This window comes from Salmo salar, chromosome ssa23 (genome assembly GCF_905237065.1).
Source record: "Salmo salar chromosome ssa23, Ssal_v3.1, whole genome shotgun sequence".
NCBI classification, from domain to species: Eukaryota; Metazoa; Chordata; class Actinopteri; order Salmoniformes; family Salmonidae; genus Salmo; species Salmo salar.
The window spans coordinates 42867320-42890846 of record NC_059464.1 but is presented as its reverse complement, the minus strand read 5'-3'; the positions used below and the strand labels follow the sequence as shown (position 1 = coordinate 42890846).

General features: G+C 48.9%; 1 protein-coding gene across 7 annotated transcripts in view; it reads left to right on the top strand.

Moving 5' to 3' along the window:
• LOC106584683 (unconventional myosin-IXAb) overlaps positions 1-23527 on the top strand; it is a 294941-nt gene that overhangs the window by 181738 nt on the left and 89676 nt on the right. For all 7 annotated transcript variants that reach the window (XM_045706467.1, XM_045706470.1, XM_045706469.1 and 4 more), the window contains 2 exons: positions 9529-9645; positions 11963-12097. In XM_045706467.1, coding sequence (XP_045562423.1) covers positions 9529-9645; positions 11963-12097 — 252 coding nt within the window. The remainder of the gene's footprint in view (positions 1-9528; positions 9646-11962; positions 12098-23527) is intronic.

The window sequence follows — 23527 nt, the reverse complement described above, 5'->3', positions numbered from 1 at the left end:
TTCACAAAGAATTCGAAAACAAATCCTGTTTTGATAAACTCCCATATCAATTGGGTGAAATAGCACAGTGTGCAATCACAGCAGCAAGATTTGTGACCTGTTGCCACAAGGAAAGGGCAACCAGTGAAGAACAAACACCATTGTAAATACAACCTATATTTATGTTTATTTATATTCCCTTTTGTACTTTAACTATTTGCACATCATTACAATACTGTATATAGACAAAAAATATGACATTTGAAATGTCTTTAATCTTTGGGAACTTCTGTGATTGTGTTCACTGTTAAAACACATTAAAGGGCTTTATTGGCATGGGGAACATATGTTTACATTGTCAAAGCAAGTGAAATAGATAATAAGTAAAAGTGAAATGAATAATAAAAAATGAACAGTAAACATTACACTCACAGAAGTTTCAAAGGAATAGAGACATTTCAAATGTCATTATGGCTATGTACAGTGTTGTAACGATGTGGAAATAGTTCATAGTTACTCTCTCTCCCTCTCTTTTTCTCCTTTGCCTGGAGCAGGCTTGTGGAATCCATGACTTTCTGCCATAACGTTAAACCATTTTATTGTACAAGGGCCCATGAAGAAAGGGCTTGGCAAGTGTAGCATCTTTTCTCTCAAAATCATTTTCCCTCCTGGACTAAAGTATCTCCCGGGTAGCTGTCCCGTCACACTGGGGTTCAGATGGACCTGATTTGGGAGAGGTCCTGTTCCATTGTCTCCTTCTGGCCCCTCATACTTTTTTTTCTTTTTTTTAAGACTTGAGTGGTTGGATACCTGTCAGTTTCCTGCTCTCATTACCATTTTATTCTAATGGAAAATTTATATTACCAAGCATTAATTTAGTTATTTCATGAGAAGTCCTATAAAGACGTACTATAAAAGCCTACTGTAGCTAAGGCTTGCTGCATGCTAGCTAATGAGAGAGGACAACAGGGGCTATGGCTTGCTGCATGCTAGCTAATGAGAGAGGACAACAGGGGCTATGGCTTGCTGCATGCTAGCTAATGAGAGAGGACGACAGTGTTGTTTTAATTAACCCCAGCTCTGCTGTGTGCGTGCGTGTATGTAGTGTGTGTAGATAAGCTACACTGACTCACTGTCGATTTGGCTCCAGATAATCAGATTCCACCACTTCCTGTTTCCTGTTTTTAAAGTGAGACGTTTGGAGGATAAGGAACTTCTTAAACCATGCATTCATGTGCTTTAGATTAAATGGTGCCACGCTATATCACAACTATGTTTATATCTTTGTAGCTAACGCACAGACACAGAGACACACACACACAATCAAACACACACTCTCCTATAAACTCGCATCAAAAACAGGCATCCAATTGGACACAAATGCCTCAAAAACACAGCCACCCCGTGTGGAGAAGAGGCCGGCGAGGCATGTGCAGTGCGGGCTCATGCAGGGTGTTGTTTTACACCTCCCGTGGCTCGCGGAGCATGTTTGTAAGCCATTAGTGGAGAAAGACCACGGCTCTCTGTGTTTTGGTCTACCCGGCATAGGTTTCTAATTACCAAACACCAACCAAGACCTCATTACAGGCTCTAAACTAAACTCTCTCTGATAACTTCCCTCTTATTATTTAGGGTGGCCCTCCTATAAAAACAACCTTTGTTTTTAGCTCATTTTTTCTCTCCATCCATTCCATATCTAGCTCCACACTCCCATTGTGGTAAATCATTTAATTGTGTTTGACTTGTGATGTTTCGTGACAGTGGATGTTCGTTCAAACGACACGTCATTGCAAATGTTCTTTATCGTGTTTGAAAATCCCAGGATGGACCTTTTGAGTAGTTTTGATTGGGAGCGTGTTTTGATTGGGCTGCATAATGCATGTGGACTTATATGACCTTTGGGAGCAGGAAACAGGAAACAGTGAAGCTCATTCCTCTAAAAATAACGATGAGGTCAATAATGCAGAAGGCTTTTTAAAACGCATATTTTTACTTGGTCACGATTCTCTGCTCCCCAGAACCTAGTTGAAATGACCTGTACATATGGGACTTATGGGACATGCTTAGGGACGCGCAACATTACAGATTGTTTATTAGAAATGTGTGGTGTATATATAACATATTTTTTCTTCATCGTGAATCTGTGCTCCCCCTGGACCTAGTCGAAGCGGTTTAAACTCACTTACTGCCTGCAAACACTCTAATGTACATAAGGGTGTGTTCAGGGACATGCAAGGTTACAGAAGGTTCATATTCAGTGTAGTATGTAGGCCTTACAGACAACATTATCTGTCATGTAGAGTAGGAAAATGGTGTCAGCTCTATAATCTGTTACAGTTACACCACAGACCTACATGTAACTGCCAAAATAAAGGAAACGTCAACATAAAGTGTCTTAATAGGGCGTTGAGCCACCACGAGCCAGAATAGCTTCATATATCTTATGTGTCTGAACTCTATTGGAGGGATGTGACACCATTCTTCCACGAGAAATGTAATCATTTGGTGATGGAGTTGAAAAACAGGCGCTGCTCCAGAATCTTCCGTAACATTCAATTGGGTTGAGATCTGGTGACTGAGACAGCCATGGCCTGTCCAGAATTTTTATACATGACCCTAAGCATGATGGGATGTTAATTGCTTAATTAACTCATGAACCACACCTGTGTGGAAGCACCTGCTTTCAATATACTTTGTATCCCTCATTTACTCAAGTGTTTCCATTATTTTGGCAATTACCTATATGTTACATGTTGGACCTGCCTCCAGTTACAACATAGACTTACATGTAGGCTAACTGCCAAAACTACTAGCATTAACAAAACATGTAGGCTAAATGCCAAAACTACCAGCATTAACAAAACATGTAGGCTAACTGACAAAACTACCAGCATTAACAAAACATGTAGGCTATCTGCCAAAACTACCAGCATTAACAAAACATGTAGGCTAACTGCCAAAACTACCAGCATTAACAAAACATGTAGGCTAACTGCCAAAACTACCAGCATTAACAAAACATGTAGGCTAACTGCCAAAACTACCAGCATTAACAAAACATGTAGGCTAACTGCCAAAACTATCAGCATCAACAAAACATCCGTCCCATTTTATTTCTCATTTTAGTCATTTAGCAGACGCTCTTATCAAGAGCGACTTACAGTAGTGAATGCATACATTTCATACATTTTTTTCTCCATACTGGTCCCCCGTGGGAATCAAACTCACAACCCTGGCGTTGCAAACACCATGCTCTACCAACTGAGCCACACGGGACCAATAGAGTTCTGGACACTTGTAGAATATATGCCAAGGCACATTGAAGCTGTTCTGGCTCATGGTGGCCCATGCTAGGGCTGTGGCGGTCATTACATTTTGTCAGCCGGTAATTGTCATGCAAAAGCCTGCCGGTCTCACGGTAATTGACCGTTAATTGACATAAACACGGTTAGCATCTCCAGGCTGCCATGCATAGACTACAAGCCACTGATGAGTGGCTTTACAACATCAACATTTTAAAAAGTTGAATAAATTAATTTAATATACACCATCACAATAAATCCATTATTTATTTTAGTCAGGTCTAAAGAAACATTGTGATATGAAGAAAATGGATTTCAGAAGAACAGAATATGAGTTGGCCTACTGTATGTTATCTGGCTATACTCAATGCCATAGGCTGTAGGCTTGTTCATTTAGCTATGCTTATAAGTCTAATGGCCATTATTTTATATTATATAATTTTATAGTAAGAATAATATACTGTAATTTAACTTACAGTAGCTGAATAAAATAGAAAGGATATTTTTCCCATTCCAGAGCAAGTGCACATTTGAAGTAGCTATGTTGAGTGTAAAAGTGATCATTTGAAACAGGTCATATACGCTAGATTTAGAGTTATTTGGCAACTTTAGTTGTGAATGATACAAACCTTACAATGTGTTCGAAATCAAAATGTATATGGGCTGTATGATGCTAATACAGGCTATTGATGATTTGAGAAAGTAGTAAAAAAAGCGTGCTCTCTGTTCCTAACCTCAGGCTGCACAGCTGTTCTCTCATCAAGCGATCATATTTTCACCCATCAGACTCATCTCAATTGAATTTCGTCTTTACTAATATGTAAAATTTGTTTTGATTTAGAATGGACCATTATCAAATGGGCAGGGAAAAAAACTACACCATCTGTACGCACTCAAATAACGAATGGAGGCCTCGCGCTTTCCCGCCGGTCCGTTTTGTAGGCTATTTCGGTTTTATAGCAGAGCATGTGCTTAATATGAGCAGCCTGAGAAATAAATATAAGAATACACTCCGTGCATCAAGAACTGTTTGAGGAGCAGGCTCTCGTTGCTCTACAGGTGATATTCCACCCAAACTCTGTATGCCATGGGCTCTCCAACCCTGTTCCTGCAGCTACCCAGTGCTTAACTTAGGAAAACCAAGTGAAATCTGTTCAGGAACATGGTCCTATTGGCTTGGTACTCAGGGCTCTATTGTCCCTCCATCAGGTCCTAAAGGCCTGGTACTCAGGGCTCTACTGACCCTCCATCAGGTCCTAATGGCCTGGTACTCAGGGCTCTATTGTTCCTCCATCAGGTCCTAATGGACTGGTACTCAGGGCTCTATTGTTCCTCCATCAGGTCCTAATGGCCTTGTACTCAGAGTTCTATTGGTCCTCTAACCACTGTGACATCAATGCAAATGCAATCTAAAATCACATCAAACACTCATCAAAACAGGATAGTGTTTTTAATACTTACCTAACTGTGATAATCAATTTGAAAAAGGAAGTTCAACAGCAGTGTAAAATTGAGGGAAAAACATGGTCATTTTAGATGTTGTTTCAAAGCTTAACACAACGAAATAAACAGCGCTTTCTAAGGTGATGAGTAATTCAAAACACACATATGCATATTAGAGCTTGTGCAAAGGCTTATAAGCCCAAGCCTTAGGAAGAAAAAAAAACTGAGTGTAAAACGTGGAATTTGACTGAGGTGACTCATGTCTGACCAACCACAGCTAACCTGAAACAAACTCCACTCACATTAGCCCATATTCACCCTATACTAGCTACAGTAGCTTCACAAAGCATGCATAAGATGGCCTACTATTGGAGTAACTTTGCTGTCAATGTGGCAGTTGCCAGAAGGGTCCGTGTACAGCCTCCCAGTGACAAAGATCATCCAGTTATTTGGGGACCAATAGAATTCTGTTTTGCTCTTCCACCGCCCAATCCCTTTCCCTAACACTCCAAACTGCCAAAGGCTGATGGTCATATGTCCAAGTCCTCATTCCAACTCCACTTATATTAGCTTAGCATGCCTTTCATCATCTGTAAGTGGAGAGCATATTTTCCCTTTGGCTTGTTGAGACACGTAATCGTCTGTCTTGGTACTGTTGTTTTTTTATGGATAGCTGAAGTATCCAAAAAGTGATTTGTCTGTCTGGAGACACTTAAAGCTTTGGCTCTGAATCTCAAAACACCTAAAGCTGTAGTGTTGTAGCACAGCAGGGCTTGGGGCGTCATAGAAAAACCAGAGGGAACTTGCTTGCTGTTAGCTGGCATGCTAACAGACGTTACACTACTGTTGGCTAGCTAACATTGTTAGCATTAGAGGAACTTAGCTGGCATGCTAACATGTTACACTGATACTGGCTAACATTGTTCTAAACTAGTTAGCGCCTGTGGGCTTGGTAGGCTGTGAGCTAACCGCTAACAACAATGGTGTTATGTAGCGGATGTGAGACTTCTTGTGATGCGTAGTCACCATATAGGTGGAAGTCTATCTGACCAAAGGACTATATAACAGCATTGTGACATTAGACCGACTGTATGAGGGGGTTATGGAAAGTCAAGAGGGTAGTTTAGTCTTTAATCTTCTAGTTCAACACTTCTACAGGTTCAGAGGGGAAAGATGAACCACATAAATACACTTGACAGAAAATACTTCACATTCCCCAATGTCTTGTGTCCTTGGAGAACAGATCAGAATGTTGATGATGGATAGAACAGATCAGAATGTTGATGATAGAACAGATCAGAATGTTGATGATGGAACAGATCAGAATGTTGATGATAGAACAGATCAGAATGTTGATGATGGAACAGATCAGAATGTTGATGATAGAACAGATCAGAATGTTGATGATAGAACAGATCAGAATGTTGATGATAGAACAGATCAGAATGTTGATGATAGAACAGATCAGAATGTTGATGATAGAACAGATCAGAATGTTGATGATGGAACAAATCAGGGCAGAATGATGATGATAGAACAGATCAGAATGCTGATGATAGAACAGATCAGGGCAGAATGATGATGATAGAACAGATCAGAATGTTGATGATAGAACAGATCAGAATGCTGATGATAGAACAGGTCAGAATGCTGATGATAGAACAGGTCAGAATGCTGATGATAGAACAGATCAGGTCAGAATGTTGATGATAGAACAGATCAGGTCAGAATGTTGATGATAGAACAGATCAGGTCAGAATGTTGATGATAGAACAGGTCAGAATGTTGATGAAAGAACAGATCAGGTCAGAATGCTGATGATAGATCAGATCAGAATGTTGATGATAGAACAGATCAGGTCAGAATGTTGATGATAGAACAGATCAGGTCAGAATGTTGATGATAGAACAGATCAGGTCAGATTGTTGATGATAGAACAGATCAGGTCAGAATGTTGATGATAGAACAGATCAGGTCAGAATGTTGGTGATAGAACAGATCAGAATGTTGATGATAGAACAGATCAGGTCAGAATGTTGATGATAGAACAGATCAGGTCAGAATGTTGATGATAGAACAGATCAGGTCAGAATGTTGGTGAAAGAACAGATCAGAATGTTGATGATAGAACAGATCAGGTCGGAATGTTGATGATAGAACAGATCAGGTCAGAATGTTGATGATAGAACAGGTCAGAATGTTGATGATAGAACAGATCAGGTCAGAATGTTGATGATAGAACAGATCAGGTCAGAATGTTGATGATAGAACAGATCAGAATGTTGATGATAGAACAGATCAGAATGTTGATGATAGAACAGATCAGGTCAGATTGTTGATGATAGAACAGATCAGGTCAGAATGTTGATGATAGAACAGGTCAGAATGTTGATGCTAGAACAGATCAGGTCAGAATGTTGATGATAGAACAGATCAGGTCAGAATGTTGATGATAGAACAGATCAGGTCAGATTGTTGATGATAGAACAGATCAGAATGCTGATGATAGAACAGATCAGGTCAGAATGTTGATGATAGAACAGATCAGGTTAGAATGTTGATGATAGAACAGATCAGGTCAGAATGTTGATGATAGAACAGATCAGGTCAGAATGTTGATGATAGAACAGATCAGGTCAGAATGTTGATGATAGAACAGATCAGGTCAGAATGTTGATGATAGAACAGGTCAGAATGTTGATGATAGAACAGATCAGGTCAGAATGCTGATGATAGAACAGATCAGGTCAGAATGTTGATGATAGAACAGATCAGGTCAGAATGTTGATGATAGAACAGATCAGGTCAGAATGTTGATGATAGAACAGATCAGGTCAGAATGTTGATGATAGAACAGATCAGGTCAGAATGCTGATGATAGAACAGATCAGGTCAGAATGTTGATGATAGAACAGGTCAGAATGCTGATGATAGAACAGATCAGGTCAGAATGTTGATGATAGAACAGATCAGGTCAGAATGTTGATGATAGAACAGATCAGGTCAGAATGTTGATGATAGAACAGATCAGAATGTTGATGATAGAACAGATCAGAATGTTGATGATAGAACAGATCAGGTCAGATTGTTGATGATAGAACAGATCAGATCAGAATGTTGATGACAGAACAGATCAGAATGTTGATGATAGAACAGATCAGAATGTTGATGATAGAACAGATCAGGTCAGATTGTTGATGATAGAACAGATCAGAATGTTGATGATAGAACAGATCAGAATGTTGATGATAGAACAGATCAGAATGCTGATGATAGAACAGATCAGGTCAGAATGTTGATGATAGAACACTTGTTCATTAGCCTCTAAAGTACACACGTCAAAGCTTGTTAAGGTGACATTGACATTGATCAGCTTAAAGGTATAGAGAAACACAGACTGTGGGCCTTGGTTTTGCTTTGCTAAGCTGGTGCAATGCAGTACTGTTTAGAGAGCAGGTGTTGGCTGGGCTTCTGTCCTCTGTTGGAGAAGCAGATGGGAGAGAGAGTGTTATTAAAATGGTCCCGCATCCCTAAGTCAGTGATACTGCAGACAGACATATATCTGGATTGAGAGATGTGTAAACAGACAGGCAGACAGTTAAGATGGGTAGATGTCTAGATAGAGACATTTTATGAAGAGATGGAGAGATATTTATACAGATGGGAAGATATATGCTATAGGAAATACAGTAGAGACAAAGACAGACACAGACAGACAGACAGACAGACAGACAGACAGACAGACAGACAGACAGACAGACAGACAGACAGACAGACAGACAGACAGACAGACAGACAGACAGACAGACAGACAGACAGACAGACAGATAGATAGATAGATAGATAGATTAACAGACTAATACATTAGAGTGTTAGATAGGCCTAGATTAACAGACTAATACATTAGAGAGATAGATAGATAGATAGATAGATAGATAGATAGATAGATAGATAGATAGATAGATAGATAGATAGATAGATAGATAGATAGATAGATAGGCCTAGATTAACAGACTAATACATTAGAGAGACAGATAGATAGATAGATAGATAGATAGATAGATAGATAGATAGATAGATAGATAGATAGATAGATAGATAGATAGATAGATAGATAGATAGATAGATAGATAGATAGATAGATAGATAGATAGATAGATAGATAGATAGATAGATAGATAGATAGGCCTAGATCAACAGACTAATACATTAGAGTGCTAGATAGGCCTAGATCAACAGACTAATACATTAGAGAGTTAGATAGATAGATCAACAGACAGGGAGAGAGATGGATACTGTACATTACATAGATTGTTGTTTTGTGATGCTGTACTCCTGGTCTTTGTGTGGCCATGGCCTTGAGTCTCTGATAACCTTGTACACGTTTCTAAAACCACACACTGCACAGAGGGATTAGCAAGCACTTTTAGAAGGAGGAAAAACGTCAGGACAATAACATACTTTAAGCATATGTTAAAGACGTTTATACACATACATACACTTTTCTATTGGTATGTCTGGTGGATTCATTTGTTGTGTACAGTGCAACAGATTATTTAATACATGTTTGCCGTTGTTGCTTATACCTAATTTACATAACGTAAGGATTTCAACAACTGTGTGTGTGTGTGTGTGTGTGTGTGTGTGTGTGTGTGTGTGAATGGGGGGTGGGGTTTACAGGAGGATCAGCCCATGGTCCAGATTAGATGAATGTACTGTGTGTGTACAGTGTGTGTGTATAGCACTGTGATTGGAGCAGACTGTAAAATGTATCCAAGACTCATGATTGTCTCTGTGTGTGTAGGCTGGTACCGTTCGGGACTCCATGGCCAAATCCCTGTACAGCGCCCTGTTTGACTGGATCGTGTTCAGGACCAACCATGCTCTGCTCAACAACAAGGACCTGGAGCACAGTGCCAAGGTAGGATTTGGACACAGACACACAGACACACAGACACACAGACACACAGCAGCATACCACTCTGCATCCCACTGCTGGCTTGCTTCTGAAGCTAAGCAGGGTTTGTCCTGGTTGGTCCCTGGATGGGAGACCAGATGCTGCTGGAAGTGGTGTTGGAGGGCCAGTAGGAGGTGCTCTTTCCTCTGGTCCCCAACAAAATATTCCAATTCCCCAGGGAAGTGATGGGGGACATTTCCCTGTGTAAGGTGCTGCCTTTTGGTTGTCATGACTCTCTGTGGTCACTAAAGATACCATGGCACGTATTATAACCTTGGTGTCCTGGCTAAATTCCAAATCTGACCCTCATACCATCATGGCCACTTGATCATCATCTCCAACTTCCTGTTGGTTTGTTCATCCCCCCTCCTCTCCCCTGTAACTATAGTGAACAAAATATAAACACAACATGTAAAGTGTTGGTCTCGTGCTGAAATAAAAGATTGCATACATTTTCCATATGCTTATTTCTCTAAAATGTTGTGCACAAATTTGCTTACATCCCTGTTAGTGATCATTTCTCCTTTGCCAAGATAATCCATCCACCTGACATGTGTGGCATATCAAGGCTGCTGATTTAAATAGCCTAATCAATTACACAGATGCACCTTGTGCTGGAATCAATAAAAGGCCTCTCTAAAATGTTCAGTTTTGTCACACAACACAATGCCACAGATGTCTAAAGTTTTGAGTGAGCGTGCGATTGATATGCTGACTGCAGGAATGTTCACCAGAGCGGTTACCAGAGAATTGAAGTTTCTCTACCATAAGCTGCCTCCAACGTCGTCTCTGTCTCTCTCTCTCGCTCTCTCCCTCTCGGCTGGGGGTGAAATGAGGATTGCACTGGGTGGGAACCATGTGGCAGCTGGCTGGCTTTGCCCAGCGGGCATCCAAAGGATTAGATCACAGATCATATTTGCTTCTCTCCTCCCAAATCTGTGTGTGTGTGTGTCCACATGTGTGCCCAGAACATTGTTGCAGATGGCATAATGGCCATCTGTGTGTGTGTGTGTGCACAAAAGTGTGTGTGTGTGTGTGTGTGTGTGTGTGTGTGTGTGTGTGTGTGTGTGTGTGTGTGTGTGTGTGTGTGTGTGTGTGTGTGTGTGTGTGTGTGTGTGTGTGTGTGCAAATGTGAGAGAGAGCAGATGAGGTTAGTTTTACACTGCTGTGGTTTGGGGTCATGTGAGAGACTCTGTTGTGTCCCTCAGTCCTCATCTATCTCTCTGTGGTGTCCCTCAGTCCTCATCTATCTCTCTGTGGTGTCCCTCAGTCCTCATCTATCTCTCTGTTGTGTCCCTCAGTCCTCATCTATCTCTCTGTGGTGTCCCTCAGTCCTCATCTATCTCTCTGTTGTGTCCCTCAGTCCTCATCTATCTCTCTGTTGTGTCCCTCAGTCCTCATCTATCTCTCTGTGGTGTCCCTCAGTCCTCATCTCTCTCTATGTGGTGTCCCTCAGTCCTCATCTATCTCTCTGTTGTGTCCCTCAGTCCTCATCTATCTCTCTGTTGTGTCCCTCAGTCCTCATCTATCTCTCTGTGGTGTCCCTCAGTCCTCATCTATCTCTCTGTGGTGTCCCTCAGTCCTCATCTATCTCTCTGTTGTGTCCCTCAGTCCTCACCTCTCTCTCTGTGGTGTCCCTCAGTCCTCATCTATCTCTCTGTGGTGTCCCTCAGTCCTCATCTATCTCTCTGTGGTGTCCCTCAGTCCTCATCTATCTCTCTGTGGTGTCCCTCAGTCCTCATCTATCTCTCTGTTGTGTCCCTCAGTCCTCACCTCTCTCTCTGTGGTGTCCCTCAGTCCTCATCTATCTCTCTGTGGTGTCCCTCAGTCCTCATCTATCTCTCTGTGGTGTCAGTCCTCATCTATCTCTCTGTGGTGTCCCTCAGTCCTCATCTATCTCTCTGTTGTGTCCCTCAGTCCTCATCTATCTCTCTGTGGTGTCCCTCAGTCCTCATCTATCTCTCTGTGGTGTCAGTCCTCATCTATCTCTCTGTGGTGTCAGTCCTCATCTATCTCTCTGTGGTGTCCCTCAGTCCTCATCTATCTCTCTGTGGTGTCCCTCAGTCCTCATCTATCTCTCTGTTGTGGGACTCCCGCCTCTGATCAAACCAGGGTCTGTAGTGGGACTCCCGATCACGGCCGGATGTGATATAGCCTGTGATCAAACCAGGGTCTGTAGTGGAACATTAATTTCCTTTGTTTCTGAGTTGAGTTATGTATTAAAATGTTTAATATTTGAATATAGATAAAACACAGCTAACTAAACTCTCTTTCACTTCAGATTCTTTCAATTGGAGTGCTGGACATCTTTGGTTTTGAAGACTACGAGAACAACAGCTTTGAGCAGTTCTGTATCAACTTGGCCAACGAGAGGCTCCATCACTACTTCAACCAGCACCTCTTCAAGCTAGAACAGGTAAGGTCTCTTTCTCTGTATTTGTCCACAGGAAGTTGGTGGCACCTTAATTGGGGAGGACGGGCTCGTGGTAATAGCTGGAGCGGAAATAAGTGGAATGGTATCAAATACGTCAAAACACATGTTTTTGATGCCATTCCATTTTCTCTGTTCCGGCCATTATTATGAGCCGTCCTCCGCTCACCAGCCTCCTCTGTGTCTGTCTGTGAGTCAGTACGTATGGACCACACTTCAGGTCAACAACAGAATAAGGCGTGTTGACAGTCACACCGACTGGCATACAATTTTTAACTCTTTGAACTACAGTATTGTGTGGACAATAAAGTTTCCTATTTAATCCAATGCTCCATGATGTAACTATAGAAACTGAATGGGATGGATACAAGTTCAAGTATAATATGTCTGTGGGTCCACCCATCACGGAATGTTGACTTGAATGGGAATGTCCATTCTAATGGTTGTAATCATTCTCTATGGTTGTGACTATTTTGCTGTCTCGATGGCGGTGACGTCTGGCTCGTTAGCGGTGACGTCTGGCTCGTTAGCGGTGACGTGGGGCTCGTTAGCGGTGACATGGGACTCTTTAGCGGTGACGTGGGGCTCTTTAGCGGTGACGTCTGGCTCTTTAGCGGTGACGTGGGGCTCTTTAGCGGTGACGTGGGGCTCGTTAGCGGTGACGTCTGGCTCTTTAGCGGTGACGTCTGGCTCTTTAGCGGTGACGTCTGGCTCTTTAGCGGTGACGTCTGGCTCTTTAGCGGTGACGTCTGGCTCTTTAGCGGTGACGTCTGGCTCTTTAGCGGTGACGTCTGGCTCTTTAGCGGTGACGTGGGGCTCTTTAGCGGTGACGTGGAACTCTTTAACGGTGACGTGGGGCTCTTTAGCGGTGACGTGGGGTTCTTTAGCGGTGACGTGGGGCTCGTTAGCGGTGACGGGGGGCTCGTTAGCGGTGACGTGGGGCTCTTTAACGGTGACGTCTGGCTCGTTAGCGGTGACATGGGGCTCTTTAGCGGTGACATCTGGCTCGTTAGCGGTGACGTGGGGCTCTTTAGCGGTGACGTGGGGCTCTTTAACGGTGACGTCTGGCTCTTTAGCGGTGACGTCTGGCTCTTTAGCGGTGACGTCTGGCTCTTTAGCGGTGACGTGGGGCTCTTTAGCGGTGACGTCTGGTTCTTTAGCGGTGACGTGGGGCTCTTTAATGGTGACGTCTGGCTCGTTAGCGGTGACGTCTGGTTCTTTAATGGTGACGTCTGGCTCTTTAGCGGTGACATGGGGCTCTTTAGCGGTGACGTCTGGCTCGTTAGCGGTGACGTGGAACTCTTTAACGGTGACGTCTGGCTCTTTAGCGGTGACGTGGGGCTCTTTAGCGGTGACGTGGAACTCTTTAGCGGTGACGTGGGGCTCTTTAGCGGTGACGTCTGGCTCTTTAGCGGTGACGTCTGGCTCTTTAGCGGTGACATGGGGCTCTTTAGCGGTGACGTGGGGCTCTTTAATGGTGACGTCTGGCTCGTTAGCGGTGACGTCTGGTTCTTTAACGGTGACGTCTGTCTCGTTAGCGGTGACGTGGGGCTCGTTAGCGGTGACGTGGGGCTCGTTAGCGGTGACGTGGGGCTCGTTAGCGGTGACGTGGGTCTCGTTAGCGGTGACGTCTGGCTCTTTAGCGGTGACGTGGGGCTCTTTAGCGGTGACGTCTGGCTCGTTAGCGGTGACGTGGGGCTCTTTAAGCGGTGACGTGGGGCTCGTTAATGGTGACGTCTGGCTCGTTAGCGGTGACGTCTGGCTCTTTAACGGTGACGTCTGGCTCGTTAGCGGTGACGTGGGGCTCGTTAGCGGTGACGTGGGGCTCGTTAGCGGTGACGTCTGGCTCTTTAAAGGTGACGTCTGGCTCTTTAGCGGTGACGTGGGACTCGTTAGCGGTGACGTCTGGCTCTTTAGCGGTGACGTCTGGCTCTTTAACCGTGACGTCTGGCTCTTTAGCGGTGACGTGGGGCTCTTTAAGCGGTGACGTGGGGCTCTTTAGCGGTGACGTCTGGCTCGTTAGCGGTGACGTGGGGCTCGTTAGCGGTGACGTGGGGCTCGTTAATGGTGACGTCTGGCTCGTTAGCGGTGACGTCTGGTTCTTTAACGGTGACGTCTGGCTCGTTAGCGGTGACGTGGGGCTCGTTAGCGGTGACGTGGGGCTCGTTAGCGGTGACGTCTGGCTCTTTAAAGGTGACGTCTGGCTCTTTAGCGGTGACGTGGAACTCTTTAGCGGTGACGTCTGGCTCTTTAGCGGTGACGTCTGGCTCTTTAGCGGTGACGTCTGGCTCTTTAGCGGTGACGTGGGGCTCTTTAGCGGTGACGTGGGGCTCTTTAATGGTGACGTCTGGCTCGTTAGCGGTGACGTCTGGCTCTTTAACGGTGACGTCTGGCTCGTTAAGCGGTGACGTGGGGCTCGTTAGCGGTGACGTGGGGCTCGTTAGCGGTGACGTCTGGCTCTTTAGCGGTGACGTGGGGCTCTTTAGCGGTGACGTCTGGCTCTTTAACGGTGACGTCTGGCTCGTTAGCGGTGACGTGGGGCTCGTTAGCGGTGACGTGGGGCTCTTTAGCGGTGACGTCTGGCTCTTTAGCGGTGACATGGGGCTCTTTAGCGGTGACGTCTGGCTCGTTAGCGGTGACGTCTGGTTCTTTAGCGGTGACGTCTGGCTCTTTAACGGTGACGTCTGGCTCTTTAGCGGTGACGTGGGGCTCTTTAGCGGTGACGTGGAACTCTTTAACGGTGACGTGGGGCTCTTTAGCGGTGACGTCTGGCTCTTTAGCGGTGACGTGGGGCTCTTTAGCGGTGACGTGGAACTCTTTAACGGTGACGTGGGGCTCTTTAGCGGTGACGTCTGGCTCGTTAGCGGTGACGTCTGGCTCTTTAGCGGTGACGTCTGGCTCTTTAGCGGTGACGTGGGGCTCTTTAGCGGTGACGTGGGGCTCTTTAATGGTGACGTCTGGCTCGTTAGCGGTGACGTCTGGCTCTTTAACGGTGACGTCTGGCTCGTTAGCGGTGACGTGGGGCTCGTTAGCGGTGACGTGGGGCTCGTTAGCGGTGACGTCTGGCTCGTTAGCGGTGACGTGGAACTCTTTAACGGTGACGTCTGGCTCTTTAGCGGTGACGTGGAACTCTTTAGCGGTGACGTCTGGCTCGTTAGCGGTGACGTGGAACTCTTTAACGGTGACGTCTGGCTCGTTAGCGGTGACGTCTGGTTCTTTAGCGGTGACGTGGGGCTCTTTAAGCGGTGACGTGGGGCTCTTTAGCGGTGACGTCTGGGTCTTTAACGGTGACGTCTGGCTCGTTAGCGGTGACGTGGGGCTCTTTAGCGGTGACGTGGGGCTCTTTAGCGGTGACGTCTGGCTCTTTAGCGGTGACGTGGGGCTCTTTAGCGGTGACGTCTGGCTCGTTAGCGGTGACGTCTGGCTCTTTAGCGGTGACGTCTGGCTCTTTAACGGTGACGTCTGGCTCTTTAGCGGTGACGTGGGGCTCTTTAGCGGTGACGTGGAACTCTTTAACGGTGACGTCTGGCTCTTTAGCGGTGACGTGGAACTCTTTAACGGTGACGTCTGGCTCTTTAGCGGTGACGTGGAACTCTTTATCGGTGACGTCTGGCTCGTTAGCGGTGACGTGGGGCTCTTTAGCGGTGACGTGGGGCTCTTTAGCGGTGACGTGGGGCTCTTTAGCGTTGACGTGGGGCTCTTTAATGGTGACGTCTGGCTCGTTAGCGATGACATGGGGCTCTTTAGCGGTGACGTCTGGCTCTTTAACGGTGACGTCTGGCTCTTTAGCGGTGACGTGGGGCTCTTTAGCGGTGACGTCTGGCTCGTTAGCGGTGACGTCTGGCTCTTTAGCGGTGACGTCTGGCTCTTTAGCGGTGACATGGGGCTCTTTAGCGGTGACGTGGGGCTCTTTAATGGTGACGTCTGGCTCTTTAGCGGTGACGTGGGGCTCTTTAGCGGTGACGTCTGGCTCTTTAACGGTGACGTCTGGCTCTTTAGCGGTGACGTGGGGCTCTTTAGCGGTGACGTGGGGCTCTTTAATGGTGACGTCTGGCTCGTTAGCGGTGACGTCTGGTTCTTTAACGGTGACGTCTGGCTCTTTAGCGGTGACGTGGAACTCTTTAACGGTGACGTCTGGCTCTTTAGCGGTGACGTGGAACTCTTTATCGGTGACGTCTGGCTCGTTAGCGGTGACGTGGGGCTCTTTAGCGGTGACGTGGGGCTCTTTAGCGGTGACGTGGGGCTCTTTAAAGGTGAAGTCTGGCTCTTTAGCGGTGACGTCTGGCTCTTTAGCGGTGACGTCTGGCTCTTTAGCGGTGACATGGGGCTCTTTAGCGGTGACGTGGGGCTCTTTAATGGTGACGTCTGGCTCGTTAGCGGTGACGTCTGGTTCTTTAACGGTGACGTCTGGCTCGTTAGCGGTGACGTGGGGCTCGTTAGCGGTGACGTGGGGCTCGTTAGCGGTGACGTCTGGCTCTTTAGCGGTGACATGGGGCTCTTTAGCGGTGACGTCTGGCTCGTTAGCGGTGACGTGGGGCTCGTTAGCGGTGACGTGGGGCTCGTTAATGGTGACGTCTGGCTCGTTAGCGGTGACGTCTGGTTCTTTAACGGTGACGTCTGGCTCGTTAGCGGTGACGTGGGGCTCGTTAGCGGTGACGTGGGTCTCGTTAGCGGTGACGTCTGGCTCTTTAGCGGTGACATGGGGCTCTTTAGCGGTGACGTCTGGCTCGTTAGCGGTGACGTGGGGCTCGTTAGCGGTGACGTGGGGCTCGTTAATGGTGACGTCTGACTCGTTAGCGGTGACGTCTGGTTCTTTAACGGTGACGTCTGGCTCGTTAGCGGTGACGTGGGGCTCGTTAGCGGTGACGTGGGGCTCTTTAGCGGTGACGTCTGGCTCTTTAGCGGTGACATGGGGCTCTTTAGCGGTGACGTCTGGCTCGTTAGCGGTGACGTCTGGTTCTTTAGCGGTGACGTCTGGCTCTTTAGCGGTGACGTGGGGCTCTTTAGCGGTGACGTGGGGCTCTTTAATGGTGACGTCTGGCTCTTTAACGGTGACGTCTGGCTCTTTAGCGGTGACGTGTTGCTCTTTAGCGATGACGTCTGGCTCTTTAACGGTGACGTCTGGCTCTTTAGCGGTGACGTGGGGCTCTTTAGCGGTGACGTGGAACTCTTTAACGGTGACGTGGGGCTCTTTAGCGGTGACGTCTGGCTCTTTAGCGGTGACGTCTGGCTCTTTAGCGGTGACGTGGGGCTCGTTAGCGGTGACGTGGGGCTCGTTAGCGGTGACGTGGAACTCTTTAACGGTGACGTCTGGCTCTTTAGCGGTGACGTGGAACTCTTTAACGGTGACGTCTGGCTCTTTAGCGGTGACGTGGAACTCTTTAGCGGTGACGTCTGGCTCGTTAGCGGTGACGTGGAACTCTTTAACGGTGACGTCTGGCTCGTTAGAAGTGACGTCTGGTTCTTTAGCGGTGACGTGGGGCTCTTTAGCGGTGACGTGGGGCTCTTTAGCGTTGACGTGGGGCTCTTTAATGGTGACGTCTGGCTCGTTAGCGATGACATGGGGCTCTTTAGCGGTGACGTCTGGCTCTTTAACGGTGACGTCTGGCTCTTTAGCGGTGACATGGGGCTCTTTAGCGGTGACGTCTGGCTCGTTAGCGGTGACGTCTGGTTCTTTAGCGGTGACGTCTGGCTCTTTAGCGGTGACATGGGGCTCTTTAGCGGTGACGTGGGGCTCTTTAATGGTGACGTCTGGCTCTTTAGCGGTGACGTGGGGCTCTTTAGCGGTGACGTCTGGCTCTTTAACGGTGACGTCTGGCTCTTTAGCGGTGACGTGGGGCTCTTTAGCGGTGACGTGGGGCTCTTTAATGGTGACGTCTGGCTCGTTAGCGGTGACGTCTGGTTCTTTAACGGTGACGTCTGGCTCTTTAGCGGTGACGTCTGGCTCTTTAGCGGTGACATGGGGCTCTTTAGCGGTGACGTGGGGCTCTTTAATGGTGACGTCTGGCTCGTTAGCGGTGACGTGGGGCTCGTTAGCGGTGACATCTGGCTCGTTAGCGGTGACATCTGGCTCTTTAGCGGTGACGTCTGGCTCGTTAGCGGTGACGTCTGGCTCGTTAGCGGTGACGTCTGGTTCTTTAGCGGTGACGTCTGGCTCGTTAGCGGTGACGTGGGGCTCGTTAGCGGTGACGTGGGGCTCTTTAGCGGTGACGTGGGGCTCTTTAATGGTGATGTCTGGCTCTTTAGCGGTGACGTGGGGCTCTTTAAGCGGTGACGCGTGGGCTCTTTAACGGTGACGTCTGGCTCTTTAGCGGTGACGTGGGGCTCTTTAGCGGTGACGTGGGGCTCTTTAGCGGTGACGTCTGGCTCTTTAGCGGTGACGTCTGGCTCTTTAGCGGTGACGTCTGGCTCTTTAGCGGTGACGTGGGGCTCTTTAGCGGTGACGTGGGGCTCTTTAACGGTGACGTCTGGCTCGTTAAGCGGTGACGTCTGGTTCTTTAACGGTGACGTCTGGCTCGTTAGCGGTGACGTGGGGCTCGTTTAGCGGTGACGTGGGGCTCGTTAGCGGTGACGTCGGGCTCGTTAGCGGTGACGTGGAACTCTTTAACGGTGACGTCTGGCTCGTTAGCGGTGACGTGGAACTCTTTAACGGTGACGTCTGGCTCTTTAGCGGTGACGTGGAACTCTTTAACGGTGACGTCTGGCTCTTTAGCGGTGACGTGGAACTCTTTAGCGGTGACGTCTGGCTCGTTAGCGGTGACGTGGAACTCTTTAACGGTGACGTCTGGCTCGTTAGCGGTGACGTGGGGCTCTTTAATGGTGACGTGGGGCTCGTTAGCGGTGACGTGGGGCTCTTTAAAGGTGACGTCTGGCTCTTTAGCGGTGACGTCTGGCTCGTTAGCGGTGACGTGGGGCTCGTTAACGGTGACGTCTGGCTCGTTAGCGGTGACGTCTGGTTCTTTAATGGTGACGTCTGGCTCGTTAGCGGTGACGTGGGGCTTGTTAGCGGTGACGTGGGGCTCTTTAGCGGTGACGTGGGGCTCTTTAATGGTGATGTCTGGCTCTTTAGCGGTGACGTGGGGCTCTTTAGCGGTGACGTGGGGCTCTTTAATGGTGATGTCTGGCTCTTTAGCGGTGACGTGGGGCTCTTTAACGGTGACGTGGGGCTCTTTAGCGGTGACGTCTGGCTCGTTAGCGGTGACGTCTGGCTCTTTAGCGGTGACGTCTGGCTCTTTAGCGGTGACATGGGGCTCTTTAGCGGTGACGTGGGGCTCTTTAATGGTGACGTCTGGCTCGTTAGCGGTGACGTCTGGTTCTTTAACGGTGACGTCTGGCTCGTTAAGCGGTGACGTCGGGCTCGTTTAGCGGTGACGTGGGGCTCGTTAGCGGTGACGTCTGGCTCGTTAGCGGTGACGTGGAACTCTTTAACGGTGACGTCTGGCTCGTTAGCGGTGACGTGGAACTCTTTAACGGTGACGTCTGGCTCTTTAGCGGTGACGTGGGGCTCTTTAGCGGTGACGTCTGGCTCTTTAGCGGTGACGTGGAACTCTTTAGCGGTGACGTCTGGCTCTTTAGCGGTGACGTGGAACTCTTTAACGGTGACGTCTGGCTCTTTAGCGGTGACGTGGGGCTCTTTAGCGGTGACGTCGGGCTCTTTAGCGGTGACGTGGGGCTCTTTAGCGGTGACGTGGGGCTCGTTAGCGGTGACGTGGGGCTCTTTAACGGTGACGTCTGGCTCTTTAGCGGTGACGTGGAACTCTTTAGCGGTGACGTCTGGCTCTTTAGCGGTGACGTCTGGCTCTTTAGCGGTGACGTCTGGCTCTTTAGCGGTGACGTGGGGCTCTTTAGCGGTGACGTGGGGCTCTTTAATGGTGACGTCTGGCTCGTTAGCGGTGACGTCTGGTTCTTTAACGGTGACGTCTGGCTCGTTAGCGGTGACGTGGGGCTCGTTAGCGGTGACGTGGGGCTCGTTAGCGGTGACGTCTGGCTCGTTAGCGGTGACGTGGGGCTCTTTAGCGGTGACGTCTGGCTCTTTAACGGTGACGTCTGGCTCTTTAGCGGTGACGTGGGGCTCTTTAGCGGTGACGTCTGGCTCTTTAACGGTGACGTCTGGCTCTTTAGCGGTGACGTGGGGCTCTTTAGCGGTGACATCTGGCTCTTTAACGGTGACATCTGGCTCTTTAGCGGTGACGTCTGGCTCTTTAGCGGTGACGTGGGGCTCTTTAGCGGTGACGTGGAACTCTTTAACGGTGACGTGGAGCTCTTTAGCGGTGACGTCTGGCTCTTTAGCGGTGACGTCTGGCTCTTTAGCGGTGACGTGGGGCTCTTTAATGGTGACGTCTGGCTCGTTAGCGGTGACGTCTGGTTCTTTAACGGTGACGTCTGGCTCGTTAGCGGTGACGTGGGGCTCTTTAGCGGTGACGTGGGGCTCGTTAGCGGTGACGTCTGGCTCGTTAGCGGTGACGTGGAACTCTTTAACGGTGACGTCTGGCTCTTTAGCGGTGACGTGGAACTCTTTAGCGGTGACGTCTGGCTCGTTAGCGGTGACGTGGAACTCTTTAACGGTGACGTCTGGCTCGTTAGCGGTGACGTGGGGCTCTTTAGCGGTGACGTGGGGCTCGTTAGCGGTGACGTGGGGCTCTTTAGCGGTGACGTGGGCTCTTTAGCGGTAACGTCTGGCTCTTTAGCGGTGACGTCTGGCTCTTTAGCGGTGATGTGGGGCTCTTTAGCGGTGACGTCTGGCTCTTTAACGGTGACGTCTGGCTCTTTAACGGTGACGTCTGGCTCTTTAGCGGTGACGTGGGGCTCTTTAGCGGTGACGTCTGGCTCTTTAACGGTGACGTCTGGCTCTTTAGCGGTGACGTGGGGCTCTTTAGCGGTGACGTCTGGCTCTTTAGCGGTGACATGGGGCTCTTTAGCGGTGACGTGGAACTCTTTAGCGGTGACGTCTGGCTCTTTAGCGGTGACGTCTGGCTCTTTAGCGGTGACGTCTGGCTCTTTAGCGGTGACATGGGGCTCTTTAGCGGTGACGTGGGGCTCTTTAGCGGTGACGTCTGGCTCTTTAGCGGTGACGTGGAACTCTTTAGCGGTGACGTCTGGCTCGTTAGCGGTGACGTGGAACTGTTTAACGGTGACGTTTGGCTCGTTAGCGGTGACGTGGGGCTCTTTAGCGGTGACGTGGGGCTCGTTAGCGGTGACGTGGGGCTCTTTAAAGGTGACGTCTGGCTCTTTAGCGGTGACGTGGAACTCTTTAGCGGTGACGTCTGGCTCTTTAGCGGTGACGTGGAACTCTTTAGCGGTGACGTCTGGCTCGTTAGCGGTGACGTCTGGCTCGTTAGCGGTGACGTGGGGCTCTTTAGCGGTGACGTGGGGCTCGTTAGCGGTGACGTGGGGCTCTTCAGCGGTGACATGGGGCTCTTTAGCGGTGACGTGGGGCTCTTTAGCGGTGACGTCTGGCTCTTTAGCGGTGACGTGGAACTCTTTAGCGGTGACGTCTGGCTCGTTAGCGGTGACGTGGAACTGTTTAACGGTGACGTTTGGCTCGTTAGCGGTGACGTGGGGCTCTTTAGCGGTGACGTGGGGCTCTTTAAAGGTGACGTCTGGCTCTTTAGCGGTGACGTGGAACTCTTTAGCGGTGACGTCTGGCTCTTTAGCGGTGACGTCTGGCTCTTTAGCGGTGACGTGGAACTCTTTAGCGGTGACGTGGGGCTCTTTAGCGGTGATGTCTGGCTCTTTAGCGGTGACGTCTGGCTCTTTAGCGGTGACGTCTGGCTCTTTAGCGGTGACGTGGAACTCTTTAGCTGTGACGTCTGGCTCGTTAGCGGTGACGTGGAACTCTTTAACGGTGACGTCTGGCTCGTTAGCGGTGACGTGGGGCTCTTTAGCGGTGACGTGGGGCTCGTTAGCGGTGACGTGGGGCTCTTTAAAGGTGACGTCTGGCTCTTTAGCGGTGACGTGGAACTCTTTAGCGGTGACGTCTGGCTCTTTAGCGGTGACGTCTGGCTCTTTAGCGGTGACGTCTGGCTCTTTAGCGGTGACATGGGGCTCTTTAGCGGTGACGTGGGGCTCTTTAGCGGTTACGGGGGGCTCTTTAGCGGTGACGTCTGGCTCTTTAGCGGTGACGTGGAACTCTTTAGCGGTGACGTCTGGCTCGTTAGCGGTGACGTGGGGCTCTTTAGCGGTGACGTGGGGCTCGTTAGCGGTGACGTGGTGCTCTTTAAAGGTGACGTCTGGCTCTTTAGCGGTGACGTGGAACTCTTTAGCGGTGACGTCTGGCTCTTTAGCGGTGACGTGGAACTCTTTAGCGGTGACGTCTTGCTCGTTAGCGGTGACGTGGGGCTCTTTAAAGGTGACGTCTGGCTCTTTAGCGGTGACGTGGAACTCTTTAGCGGTGACGTCTGGCTCTTTAGCGGTGACGTCTGGCTCTTTAGCGGTGACGTGGAACTCTTTAGCGGTGACGTCTGGCTCGTTAGCGGTGACGTGGAACTCTTTAACGGTGACGTCTGGCTCGTTAGCGGTGACGTGGGGCTCTTTAGCGGTGACGTGGGGCTCGTTAGCGGTGACGTGGGGCTCTTTAAAGGTGACGTCTGGCTCTTTAGCGGTGACGTGGAACTCTTTAGCGGTGACGTCTGGCTCTTTAGCGGTGACGTCTGGCTCTTTAGCGGTGACGTCTGGCTCTTTAGCGGTGACATGGGGCTCTTTAGCGGTGACTTGGGGCTCTTTAATGGTGACGTCTGGCTCGTTAGCGGTGACTTCTGGTTCTTTAACGGTGACGTCTGGCGCGTTAGCGGTGACGTGGGGCTCGTTAGCGGTGACGTGGGGCTCGTTAGCGGTGACGTCTGGCTCGTTAGCGGTGACGTGGAACTCTTTAACGGTGACGTCTGGCTCTTTAGCGGTGACGTGGAACTCTTTAACGGTGACGTCTGGCTCTTTAGCGGTGACGTGGAACTCTTTAGCGGTGACGTCTGGCTCGTTAGCGGTGACGTGGAACTCTTTAACGGTGACGTCTGGCTCGTTAGCGGTGACTTGGGGCTCTTTAGCGGTGACGTGGAACTCTTTAGCGGTGACGTGGGGCTCGTTAGCGGTGACGTGGGGCTCTTTAGCGGTGACGTCTGGCTCGTTAGCGGTGACGTCTGGCTCATTAGCGGTGACGTGGAACTCTTTAACGGTGACGTCTGGCTCTTTAGCGGTGACGGGGAACTCTTTAGCGGTGACGTCTGGCTCGTTAGCGGTGACGTGGGGCTCGTTAGCGGTGACGTCTGGCTCGTTAGCGGTGACGTGGGGCTCGTTAGCGGTGACGTGGGGCTCGTTAGCGGTGACGTGGAACTCTTTAGCGGTGACGTGGAACTCTTTAGCGGTGACGTCTGGCTCGTTAGCGGTGACGTCTGGCTCGTTAGCGGTGACGTCTGGCTCGTT